Source organism: Manis pentadactyla, chromosome 18, assembly GCF_030020395.1.
Source record: "Manis pentadactyla isolate mManPen7 chromosome 18, mManPen7.hap1, whole genome shotgun sequence".
Classification (NCBI taxonomy): Eukaryota; Metazoa; Chordata; class Mammalia; order Pholidota; family Manidae; genus Manis; species Manis pentadactyla.
The window spans coordinates 28,823,374-28,836,767 of NC_080036.1; the positions used below are offsets into that span (position 1 = coordinate 28,823,374).

The 13,394-nt window shown below is 48.1% G+C and overlaps 1 protein-coding gene across 5 annotated transcripts in view; it reads right to left on the reverse strand.

Moving 5' to 3' along the window:
• The window catches only part of CPEB1 (cytoplasmic polyadenylation element binding protein 1), a 101,395-nt gene extending 89,143 nt beyond the window's left edge, over positions 1–12,252 (reverse strand). The window contains exons 1-2 of one of the 5 annotated variants that reach the window (XM_036931916.2): positions 12,143–12,252; positions 2,796–2,954 (exon numbers count right to left, since the gene is read on the reverse strand). In XM_036931916.2, coding sequence (XP_036787811.2) covers positions 2,796–2,930 — 135 coding nt within the window. In that variant the 5' untranslated portion in view covers positions 2,931–2,954; positions 12,143–12,252. Of the gene's footprint in view, positions 1–2,795; positions 2,955–11,196; positions 11,264–11,820; positions 11,842–12,142 lie in introns of those variants that run through there. The other 4 variants (XM_036931914.2, XM_036931917.2, XM_036931915.2 and 1 more) reach the window with 4 other exon arrangements.
• Positions 12,253–13,394: the final 1,142 nt, after the last annotated feature.

The window sequence follows — 13,394 nt, forward strand, 5'->3', positions numbered from 1 at the left end:
AGTTTTATAGTAAATACTAACAAAGCTGAACGAAACCTCTGAAGCATTTATATTCACGATTTTGAGGACACTGTTCACTACAGTTTTAAACAGCCAATATATGAACACCCACTTAGAAAAATGTCACTGAGACCAGAGATTAGGAAATGTTACAGTTTGATGAATTGATGTCCTCCTTATGTTCTTTATAGAGAAGAATGTAAATCTTCTTGGCATATGTCCACGTTTGCTTTGGTCATCTGGTCACTCAAAGCCAAGTTTTTGGTCGAACTTTAAGGACTCTACAGCTATTAAGAAATACTTCTTTATGTTTAACTCTTTCTTGGTTCTTACTTGTCCATTCTTAACTGAACTTCAACCTCAAGTCTTCTGTAGAACAATGTAAGGAATAAAAATTAGCTTAGTCCATATAAAATTGTCCATATTCTTCTACCTTATTTGACCAAGAAAATGGCAGCTTCACATAGCTCAATTCAGTATTTCATAAATATTAAAAACCTTGTTAGGTTAGATGTTGAGACTACAGAGATAAATAAAATACAATCCTTACCCTAGGGAGAAGTAGGTAAGTGGGAGAAAGAAAAAGATCCAGTTAGGTAAGTAGAGATCAAGACACTTAGGCTACCAGGTATAATGCTACAGGAGAGAGGAGTAAATTAAAGTATCTGGAATGGTCTGACAATTCAGACTTTTAAGCTAGAGAATAATGAAAAAGCAAAATTTAGGTAAGTGAGGATCAAAAGAGACTGAAAGAAAGACCATTAACAGGCAGAGAATATGCACAAAGAGGATACTGATCATAGTAAATTCAAGGAAAGGAAGTACAGGAACAGGGCTGAGCAGGAAGCTTCACCAGGAATCAAGGAGATAAGGCTGCAGAGACCTTCAGAAAGAGCAGGTGAATCCATCCCCGCATACAGGGTTCAGGGTGCCAACTCCTCTTCCTTCATGACCTGTCCTCTCTTCTCTACTGGTTCTTTCCCATCAGTCTGTTGGCATGCTCAAGGCTCTCTCATCTGAAGAAACCACCACATCATCCTTGACTTAAAACATCCTCCCAAGTCACTGCCTTCTTTCTTTTGCTCTACTACCAACCTCCTAGGAAATACACTTAACCTCTACTTCTTAACCTTTTAACCTTTACCTCTTAACCTCCTGTTCACTCTGTCAACCCCACAATATCCTGCCGGCACGACTCGTGTCCCACAAAAAGATCTTACACAACTGCTCCTAAATTAATGACTTTGTAGTCATTGCCAAACCCAGCCCATACTTCAAGTGTGTCTTATCTGGCCTCTGTGGATGTGATCCTCAACTACCCTGCACTCATTTAATTCAAGAACCCCTTTCTCTTGGCTCTCCTTTTATTTTTCGGTTATTCTTCAGTTTCCACAGGAAACCTCTAATGCCCAATACTCTTTCTGCTCTATAAACTCAGTTTGGAAAGGAAATGCTATAATTTTTAGGACAAGTTCACGAATACATTGGGGGAGTATTTAATACCAGGACTGCTCAAGAATATCCAGAACACATGGGCACTGTAATTATAGCCATCACTTACCTTTCAAACCGCACTGTTAGCTCTGCTTCTGATGAACTGTAAGGTCCTTCAAGGCCTTACCTAAGCAGCACCCGGCACAGTATCTCCTGCATCTGCAGGTACTCAATACAGATGCCACAGCAAAGGGAGACCTGCATCACACTCCTGTCACAGGCATCTTTACCACCTCCCTCTCGACCTCCATTAATGGCAGTAACTCCTTTCTTAAGCATTAAGACAAGATCAAAATCAATATTCACTCAACAATTTTATCTCTTCTCACTGTTAAAGCTCTAGTCCACTCAAAATTATTTCAGGATTTGGGGTTTTAAGTCTGGACCAGGAATAACTTCATATGAACAAAAACAACCCATGAACAATATAACCTGGTACTCAGGGGCCCATCACAATCACACTCAGTGACTGCATCTCGTCATAGGCCAGGGGCTATTCCAGGAACAGAGGCTAAATGAGACAGTCCCTGCTCCCAAGGGGTTGGTCTAGTGGGAGCACAAGCACATAAATGAGTAAGTTATATGCTATTTTGTACACCCAACAATAAAAATATCAAAATAATAGTAGGTAGGTAAAGAGACGAAAAGGTTTTGCCAAACAGGCATGATGGGGGTAGCAGGGCATTCTGGCAAAAGAACATGCACAGGGGCAGGGAGGGGAGGTACAAAACGGGTTAGGCGGCCAGAAATAGCAGAGTGCTAGGATTTAAGGTGCAAGGGGCTTCTCCTAGGAGCCAGAACGTGCAGTCCTGCTCCTACATGCAGGAGGAATGAGTCCATAGAACTATGAAAAGGCACGTACAAGTCACACATTCTTAGTCATACTCAGCATAACAAGATGACTTGCAAGGGGGACTTGGGAGGACCCAGCATCTAGTTGTATTCAGCACACACAGCCAAGGTTTGTTAGAGCCCAAGGATACAGAAAACCAGCAAAGGGGAAGGAGCATGGGGCAAAGTCAGGGGGAAATCAGGCGCAGGCTTCCAAGAGCCCTCTTCCAGGGCAGTCACATAGGACATGCTTAACTGCTTGATTCCCCCAGCAATGAATCTTAACACATGGGAAATGCTGCCAACAGGGGAAGCATGTTAGAGACCTGGACCCAGGGTTTTTACTGAGGGCTAGTCAGACAGACAGCCTCTGCCTGGAATAGATCAGAATTCCAGACTCCAGGAGGAAAGCAGGTATTCAGTGTAAGCCGCATTATTTGCACAGTTTAGGTAAGATAAGTCACTCTTACCAGTTCTGGGAATGGTGTAAACTCAAAATCCAAGTTCTCAGACATCAGCCAAAGGATGGTAGGCAGGCCTGTTGTTAACTCTTTTTCTGCACACCCACAAGCAGAGGCATGATTAAACTGTTCGCATCTCAACATCTGCAGATGGATAATTATTCACACCTGTAATGTACAGTAATAAAAAAACTTCTGGACAACTCTGCAAGTTGTAGAGATCTCACAGTTACTAAAGTAAGTGGAAAAAAGCCAGACCCAAGAGAGTACATGCTTCATGACTTAATCTGTAAGAAGTTCAAGAATAGGCAACACAAAGTGATGACATTAGAAGTCAGAATAGCAGTTAACTCTGAGTTTATGGGGTGAGGGAGGGCACAACTCTCGAGCAGGAAAAGGCACACAGGACCTTACAGAGTGTTGGCAATGCTCCATGTCTTGATCTGTGTGGTAGTTACTTAGGAATATAAAAATAATACATAAATATGTAAAAATCGATCAAGCTTTGCACTTACAATTAGTGTCTTTTACTGTACGTATGTTATTGCTCTGTTTTTAAAAAGTTCAAGGAATAGACCAGTAGAGATCACACTTGGCCACTAAGCTGAAGGCAGACCACAAGGGGCTCTGCCTGCTCTAAGGGGCTGGGCCTCGATTCTGTGGCAGTAGTTTTCAAAGCCAGGTCTGTGGACCCATGGAGATCCAAAGACCCTTTCAGAGGTCCAGAAATTTAAAACTGCATCCATAACTTTAAGACTTAAGTTTCTCTTTTTGCTATGCTGACATTTGCACTGATGGTACAAAAGCAGAACGGGCACACAGGCACCTTTGCAGTAATCAAGGCAAGGCAAAAAAACTGTAAAAATAGTGTCTATATTCTTCATGCTGCGTTTCCCAGAAAAAGCCAGATTCACTGACAAATGTCCTTGAGTAAGCAGTAAAACCTAATTTTATTAAATCTTGACCCTTCAGTACATGCCTTTAATATCCTGAGACAAACAGGAAGTGAGCATGAAGTCCATCTGCTTTGCACAGAAGTATGATTGGCGCAAAGAAAAGTATGCAGCTGAGTTTCAAGAAGAATTAGCCTGTTTTTTCAGGAAGTAACGTTTTTACATGAACAGACAACTGACATACTATGGTTATCAACTTTGTTTGCCAAATACCCATTCTCCTGAAAACAATGTAAGACAGTTACTTAAAAAAAAAATCAGTGTTTGTTACCAATGACAAAATTTGAAGTTTGAAGAAAAAGCTAGAATTCTGGACCACCTCTATCTGCCACCACATGAGCCTGACACCTTATTCAACACCTTAAAGACTTTTCTGATGGGATGGTGGTACTATTAACTAGTGTGTCAACATTTGCAATATTACATAACTCAGTGAAGCAATATTTGCCAAATGATTACATTACGGTGTTATAAAATCAGGGGGGAAACGATCCATCCTAAGTGCACGACAAACCAAGGCATTTTAGTGCAATAGAGTGTGAAGAGTACATTTATACGGCTTCAGGTTCCAGGGTGCAACTAACCTTTAAGAAGTTACCACTTGTTGAGTTTTGGTGTAGTATCAAAGAGAAATATTCACAGTTATCTAAAATGGCCATGAAAATATTCCTTCTTTTTCCAACTATCTTTGAGTGGCCAAATTTTCTTCAAGCAGTCAACCAAAACAACTGCATGGCAACAAATTAAATACAGAAGCAGACAGGAAAATCCACCTTCTATTCAGATACTAAAGAAATTTGCAAACATGTAAAAGAATGCTCACTCTTCATTTTTGTTTTGGAAAATACAACTATGTGTTACTATGTAATGGATTTGTTATTTTTAAATGATCAATAAATAAATTTAATTTTTAGTTTTTAATTTCTAGTGGGTAAGTATTGATAGATATGATGCACATGCACAAGAGCTCTTGAGATCCTCACTAATTTTAGGAGTGTAAAGGGACCCAAAGACCAAACGTTTGAGAACCACTGCCTTATGGAGCAGGTGATTGGACTTGCACTTCCCAAAGGTCTTGCAAGAATGCTAACATCCCAAAAGGCTTAAGAAATGTCCCTAGGATTTCATGGAATACAGGGAACTTGGTAAAAAGAGTTTCAGAATAGTGTGTGCAGAAGGCAGAGGAACACATGATGCCAGATCTCAAGGATCTAAAAGATGAGGAAGGCAGCAAACACAGGGCTCCTGTGGACAAAAGCTTGATGGGGAGGCTGGCTGATAGAGGGAGTGCTGTACTAAGGAAAGGTCTAAACACAGGGAAGAGATGATCACATTTACAAGCAGAGGTGAATGGCACGTGTGGCAAACAACAGACTGAGAGGTCCTGAGGGTGTGAGCACAGATGGACTCCAATGCACATAACTGCTCTTTGAATAGGGAAAAGGACACTCCTTCAGTAACTGCAGAAAAAGGACAGTAATGTAAGTAAGACCAAATGGGAAGGGCAAGAAAAGGGCCTACTGGGCAACTGTCTAAAGCCTTCAATTTCTTCTGATCCTCATGAGAATTTACAAGCCTGTGCCAGTCTCACATTACAAAGAAAAAGACATGCTGAAAGAAATTGAAAATCTTGACCGAAGTTAACGAATTAACAGAGCACAAGGATCCCAGACTCCAAATCTCCTCTTTCTTCTGCATCAAAGAAGCCTGAGAAACAGAGAGGAGAAGACACACAGACCAGGTCAGGCCACTGCTCTGAAGCTGTAATGGGGAGTCTTTTATAAAGGACAGGGAGATAGTATTCTCAGTGCTTCATCTGCAACATTCAGAAGCTTTAGCAGTAAGAGACCTTCTCAAATTCAGACAGAGCAACATGAGCAGGATAATGGAGTGGACATAATCTCCTCATCAACAGAACTAAATTCAGCCTCTTCAACTCCAGAAATCCAAGGAAGTTTGAGTTTCATCTTAAAACTCCTGTATTTAATCAAGCAGCACCCTACTAGTCATTCCGTGTATGCGTGGAGGAGTGGGGGAGTAGGAAGGATCTAGGAAAAGGCCCTCTCATCCAGAACTCACCACTCAGCTTGGGGGATACAGCCACCCACTAAGACCCAAGGACCAAGGGTCAGAGGGACAGGTCTTGGGAGCAGCAGGACCTCTAGCATGGTGGAGCTCCCACTAGTGGTGGGTCTGAATAAGCAAGAACCCGGGAGGAGGAAAAGCAGATTGAAAAACTCATCCAAGGGAGGCCAGAACTAGTGGTGGCAATGGGAATGGTAAGTACTAGAAGGGTACGGGGCCAACGGAGACTCAGAGTTAGATCACATGAAGGCTTCAGAGACAGAAAATGTGGAGAGGTTTCCAAAGGAGAGCTACAAGTATGAAGCACCCTTCTGTCCTGGGGTCTCTCATAGTAAACAGATAAAAACATCCAAACATAGTTCTTTATCCCAAGAGAACACTAGAGTCTAGTTGGAAAAATAGACTAATTGGGTGGAGGGGACAGAAGTAGATTAGTCCCAGGAGATGAGGAAAGGGTTCTGTTTTTAAATCTGTTGGGTTTAATATGCCTTGGATATATTCATTCAACAGGCCAATCAGAACTATGGGTCTTGAGAACAATCCAGGCTAAAGAGCTCAACCTAAAATGTGATGAGAGAGAAGTGGTGCTACAGGAACACACGGGCCCTCTGTATAAAGGGCAGAATGAGCCAACGGAATGAACCACAGGGAATGTGGCATTCAGGGGGAGGAGGCGGCCTGTTAAGCGCCAGGACAAGAAAAGTCTATCAGACAGCTGGAAGAAAAAATAGGAAGCCAGAGTCTTATGAACTAAGTGGAAATTTTAAATAAAATGAGATAACCAAAGACCAATATAGCAGAGATCAAGGTGCAAGAATTCTAGAAATAACACTGGCCTAGAAATGAAGAGACCTAGGTTCCGGTCTGGCTCTATCATCCACTCACTGTATAAACTTAGATCAATCATTTTTCATTCTAAGCTTAATTTTCCTTGTCCATGAAAATAGTCAGACATAACGTATATAATATGGACTTGGTGTCAATTCCAAGTTTTACCTGGGAGACAGACAGGTCTCTAACATTTGTTGAGCTTCAAAACAATTCAAAAATTATAGCTTAAAAAAAAAAAGTCTCAGGAGAAAGGGCAGACTCTGGAGACAGAGCCAGAAGCCAGAAGCACAAAGACGGCGTGCAGAGAGCACAGGTGTTAAGTGGTAAGAGATTAAGTGTTCTGTTAAAACACACAAAAAAAACAACCTGCCCTTCAAGGTAACTGCTTTCCTCCAACAGAGAGCTACTCCCGTGCCTTTATCAAAGGAGACTTCAGGCCGTGGCGGTACACTGTCAGGATGGTGCCTGTATCTGCATATTATGCTAGCCAAGAATAAAGGGACCAGTAACATGATTACAGTCAAGTTACTCCCAGAACCAACAGCTACACGCAACCGTGACCGGTTTTTAGCACATAAATCAATCCCTAGACTTGCCCTCTGGGGATTCTCCAATTTCCTCAAGGAAAGTCATCACAAAATGCCTTAAAAATCAAAACAAAGGGTGTTAACTGTGATCTGAAAGGGTGCTCCAAGCGTACAGGAATACCAAAAACAAAGTAGGATTCAAAGGTTACCCAAGCCTAAACGGTCCTCTGCACCGTCAAAAACAAAGCTCAACCCCATTTAGTCAGGAATTTCCCCCCACGCCTGTGTTATTTAAAAACACTCATTATATATCAAGGAGGCAAAATAACTGCTAACGGGAGTCTTTAAAAATCCCAGTAACAAAGCTCAATGAAAATTAGTGTCTACAAATGCAAATTTAACATTCTGAAATACGGATATGACTTTTTATGGAAAGTCAGATGATTTTCCTATGAAAAATATAAAATATGACATAATTATGTACCTTTTACTTCAGTCTTTTCAGCCAGTTTACTGTAATTAAGAAATGCTTTTTTGGGGGGAGAGAGGGGTTAAGGTGTTCCTATCTTGAACCTAAGAACTTTCAGCATTTGGAATCTCTGCTTATGGAAGATGAGACGCTCTTATAAACAGGCATAACTAAAAAAACAGGCTGCAACAATGGCAGGAAAGAAAACAAAGGGCATTTCCAAACCTGCAATGTGGGGGACAAAAGGGGCAGAGTCAGTGACCTCAAAGGCTTAATAAACACTGAAAGGTTTAGTGCTCCTTGGTTTTCAAACAGCAGAGGGAAGCAAAAGTTCTTTAGGTAACTTCCTCCACTCTAACCTCTAAGTCGAACCCCTTTCCTACCCCTCACCCACTACCCCCCAGGATTTCTGGCAAGTTCTCTGGGGTCAGTACAGCTGAGATACTTAGGAAAAGCAGATCTGCAGAACAGGATGGGATTAGCACAGCTCTTCCATAGGAGAGAAAATAATTTGCTATTTGATCCTATGATTCATTTACTGCCTCCACCACTAGCTAACTGAAGACAACCACCTAAACATTAACATCCGGGTTTGGAATGCATTCCTGTCCCAAACTTCAAGCCGTAAGTACAAACCCACTATTTAGGGAATAGCCATTTAAGCTAAGAGACCTAAAACGAATGAATGAGGGAGTTTTCAGATACTACCTAGCATATAAACACTAAAACACGAGCAGAAAGCTACTTCAGTCATCTCACAACTTCCCCTCTATCCACAAATTCACAAATACTAAACTCAGCTAAGGGCTTGGCCATAAAGTTTTCTAGAGAGGCAGCTGGGGATAGGTAACATTTTGAAGTTTCCATCTTTCCAAAAACATCCCAGACCACAGGTAAAACAGCAATCTAGTTTGCACTTGAGTCTTCATTATCATAGAAAAATCCCTTTGGCAAAGCCTCTGAATATGTTCTTTACTTATGCTTTAAATCCTTTGAGAATAAGATACAGAAATAAAGGCACACATCCCTTCACTTCTGCTAGTGTGGCTGTGTAGTACACTGCTGGATTCTCTCTCACCCAGAATGAAATCCTAGCCCCTCATTCCTGGTGCAGGGCTCTTTTATAACCTAGAAGGCTTATCCCAGAATTTACCACATACTGCTAAAACCCTTATTAATTCTTCCTGGTGCAGGGCTATTTTATAACCTAGAAGCGTATCCCAGAATTTACCACATACTGCTAAAACCCTTATTAATTCTTCCTGGAAGTCTAAGAGGCATGACTATGGGAATTTCAGTTAAGAGAGAAATGGTGAGACTTAAGCCCCACTGTACTTTTGTAGGTCTTAAAACAGTTATATACTTTCAAATTTGCCTTGTCTTGGAAAGACAAAGTTAGTGAAATTTTAACTGTCCTGAAAAAGAAGTCTTCTGTGCATTGGTTTGTGAGAGGGTGGTGGTCACCCCCACAGCTGGAGGAGCCTGGTTTCTCCAGACCTCTGACTCTCTCAGGATCAGCTAACTGCTCTGACACACATCCTGGAGTGGCAGGCACAGCACATTCCTGACACCGGCCCTGCTGTGCCAGTGCTCAGAAGACCCACACTGACTTGCACAGCAGCCAGAGTCCCTCAAGGCCTAAGACTCACTCTGCCCATAAACGTGACCAGTCCATAAGCCACTGCATTTTCTATACAATGTACACCACCAATAGCCCCTTGATTCCTGACACAACAGAATAAACAAAACAGGTTGAGCTGTGGTGAGGGAAAGACCTAGGTTCACACCCAGTGTTACCACTTAATACCCTTGTAACCATTTCAGGGCCTGTTCCATTATCTGCAAAATGGAGGGAAATACATTAAACAGGAATGTTTAAGAAGAGATCACAAACTAGCCCTCAGGTTGAATCCAATCTTTAGAGCCATGTTATCTTTGGTCCATCCATAAAGTGTTCACAAACTTTAACTACATTTAAAAAATAGAGACTGTCAGCTCAACTAGGAAAAAACTCAAAGATTCATTAAGGCTGGACTGATGTTTCTTTATAGCAACCAGCAGCTACTGGCTCTCCCTTTAGACAGACAGGAATTCCACAGCTCAGGAGGCCCTACTCTTCCTTCCCTCCCCTCCCTTTACTCATTTACTACCTCAGGCTCCAGCAGGGCTTTGAGTTTGCAACCTGTTTTAAAGATGAAAAGAAACAGCTTGGTGACCTGTGAGAGTACTTACTCAGACAGCTGTCATTAGCTTGCTTGTTGACAAGTTTGGTGTTGAGCCGGGAGTCTTAGTACGTTTACCATCTTTCTGCCTCTTAGTGAAAGAAAAAGCCAAAGAACCATTCCTCTGTCAGGGGCCTATGGCCCAAGCCAAACTGCACGTGCTCCCGGGATCACTCACCACATTCACCTGTCTGCAGGGCACAGGGAGGTTTAGAAGACAAGCCTTGCGAGGGGGCAGGCAAGCACTTTTATATTATGAAGACTCACTATGTATAGGGTAGTCAACTTCTAAATGGCAGTCTATAAAACTGAGCGTGCACTGCCAGGCCACTCGAGTTGAAGTCACTGTAACAAAAACAAACTGCAGCAATGCGCTGAGGATACGGTTCAGCTAAAAGCAAGCTCGAGGACAGGAGACCAAAGGCGAGCCCTCACCACCATTGTCCTGAGGGGTACCGGGTGCCCGGGAGCTGCACGGCGATCCAGAACACCCTACTTTGCTGCCTACATAAAAATGTCAGGTGACCAGGCAAACAGTCACCAACCTGAGGTTTCCAAGGTTTTGTTCCGCCTGTTAGGATTTATTTCTATTTTTAACTCAGAGAATCTCGGCCTGAGGATGCAAACCACCCTCAACAGACACGCTTCCAACTGGCACAGACCGGCAGTGTCCAGTGTCGGCCGAGGGGCAGCCTAGAGGCCGGTGTGCACCTGTGCCTTCCAGGGAACCAGCCCCACCCCCTCGCCCCAACAGAGGACGCGGACCAGCAGTTCGCTCCGGGCCAGAGCAGAGCGAGCGGTGGGGCGGCAGCCAGGGAGACCCGAGGGCACAGACGCCAGGGACACACGGTGAGCGAGCCCGGAAGCAGGGAGTCGGCGGTGCTTCCCAGGGGCCTCACCAGGGCAAACCCACCGAGGGGCCACCCGGCCGGTGTGCACGGGCTCTGCTCAGCCAGGGGTGGCAGCGCTGGGCACCTGCCAGGACTTGGGCCTGGGCCCTCCGGGAACGAGGCACAAAGTCAGGGTCGACGTGGCGGTGGACGGCACCAAGTGGGCGAGCAGAGTACCTTTCCCCGGTCTGCGTCCCCACGCACTCCGGGCCTGGGCAGCCGCAGGCCTTCCTACGCGGGCCCCGGCCACGGCTCCGCCAAGCCGAGCCAGGCCGAGTCCGCACTAACTCCGTCCGAGCTGGGCACCTGGCCGCCCGGACTGAGGAGCCACCGAGCCGGGCCGCACGCACGCCTCTCCCGCCAGGGCGGCCGGGAAGCAGAGGCCGCTCCACCTCCGCGGGCGCAGTTTGCCCGCCCGCGCCTCAGAACCCACCTCCAGCCCGCGAGCGTCCCGACCCCGTCGACCCGGCCGACTGCGCGCGCAGAAGCCGGATCCGCACCCAGCAAACGTGTGAAGCCACGTGACACCCTGCGTCTGGGAAGCCGGCGCCGCCTGCACGTGGAGCACGATCCCTCCGCCTTAAAGGGGCCGCGCCCGCTGCCGTCGTGGGACTGGCCGCGGACCGCCGCCAAACCGGAAACTGCCGAGACTCGCTGGGGGCGCTGCGAGGCGCGCTAGCTTCCGGCGCCAGCGGCTTCGGGTCTCACGTGCGACGGCTGCGGGAGAAGGGTAGGTCCAGGCGCACCTGGGCTCCCTTCCGTCTGGCCGGCTCCCGTCTGGACAGACCGCGGGTCTGGGGCGCGCAGGGAGGCCCCACCGGCCGCCACCGCAGGGCCACCGCGCCTTTAAACTCAAAGGCCCTGAGTCACGAGGAGGCGCCCTGCCCCTCCCCCCTCCCCTCCACGAGGCCCACGCCCGCGGGCATGTGACCCGCGCTCCGCCCGGGACTCGCGAGCTCGGGGAGGGGAGGGGTGCCGCGGGGCCGGCCCGGGGCTGCGCGCGGACCGTTAGCTGCCGCGGCCGGACCTCAGCCCCGCCCCGGCGGGCGGCTCTTACCAGCGGGAACGCCATAGGGCCGCGAGCTCTGCGGCGGGCGCGCGAGGGACGCGCAGACACGTGGGAAGTGTTCGCAGCGAGCCGCGCGCAGCGCCGCGCCCCGGGCGGCTTATAAAGCCCCGCGGAGGCGCCCCTCGGTCGGATGAGGAGCACCTGTGCGGGCCCCGCCCGGTCGGGGCCCCGCCCTCCGCAGCGGGCCCGTCAGAGGGCTCGGCTGCCCACCGGCGCCGGGCGGGGCGGCCGCTGCGGGCCGCGCCACGCCCGGGAGGCAAAGGCCCGAGCTCCGGCGCCCCTCGCCAGTGACCCTGGTCAGCTCACTCACCTCCCCCGGGCCTCGGCTTTCCCCGCGTGAGGCGACGCGGCGACAAAGCGCTTTGTCAGGAAAGCCCGGCGTCCGCGCTGCTCTTCCCCGAGGACCCCTTCGGGGCAGGGAGAGAGCCAGCCCTGCCCGCCCCTCTCCGAGACGTCGCCCCCACGGGGCCCAGCAGGGCGCCCCACTGGATGGGCCGATCCGTGTGCTCGGCCGGGGACCCCGGCGTCGGGGGATTCCGGGAAGTTCCCCGAGCACCAGGGGTCCTCCTCGGACCGCAGTTCCCCAGGGAACCGCTTCCGACGCTCCTGCGGGGGCAGTAGAGGCGACAAGGGGCGGGGGGAGCCGCGGGGCCAGAGGGACGCCCGAGGGCCCAGCCAGTGTCAGGAAAGGCGTCCTGGGGAGCCGGGACCGGAGCAGGTGGAAGGCCCCGGCCGGCGCAGAGGCGGAGACGGCCCTCCAGGCGGGGGCACCGAGCGAAGGCGGAGGGACGGCCGAGCAGGGTGGCTGGATCTGAGCGGAGGGAGGATGATGCGCGCGGATACCGCAGGAGGGAAGCCTGCGCCCAGCTTGCGAAGCGCCTTTATGTTGCAGGCGGCACGGAACTCGTGAGAACTGTAAACAGGAGAATGGCGGTTTCAGGTCTCTCTTAAGGTGCTCCCGGAGTCTTAGGGTTGGACAGGAAAAGGGGAGAAGGCAGAGTCTGAAGTGAGGAGAGGAACCAGCGTTTGAAGAGCATTACCAAGTGTTTTCAATGTGTTATCTCGTCATCAAAATACTATTTTTATAAAGCTCTTCCTATGCTCAAGCCTCCTCCTGGCGCGTGAGAAGACACTGCCACCGTCTTCCTGGCAAGCTGGCGAGGCTGGGCGGGATCTAATGGCTAAGGGAGGGTTGAGGGGAACAGGTAACCAGGTTTCAATCTGGGACAGTGGCCGAGAGGAAGTCAGTGGGCCAGCCTGGTGTTCTCGAGTCTCTGGAGGATTAATGGGAGAAGGTGGCCTTAGTGAGAACATACGGAGTAGAAGTGCACAGATCTCAAGAGTGACAGTGACATTGGCCACTCTCCAGCCACTGACAGGCCCCCATGCAGGAGCTTCCTTGGGTTGCCGAGGCAAGAGGGGGCCCTGGCATCCCCTAGCCATCAACTGTCCCATTCTTTCTTCCCCTTTAGAGGTGCTGCTTAGACACTTGCCCTCTTATAAGGTGGCCCATTCCAGGCACCCAGAAAACCACACCTCCTGGTTCAGCTTTATTGCCACCC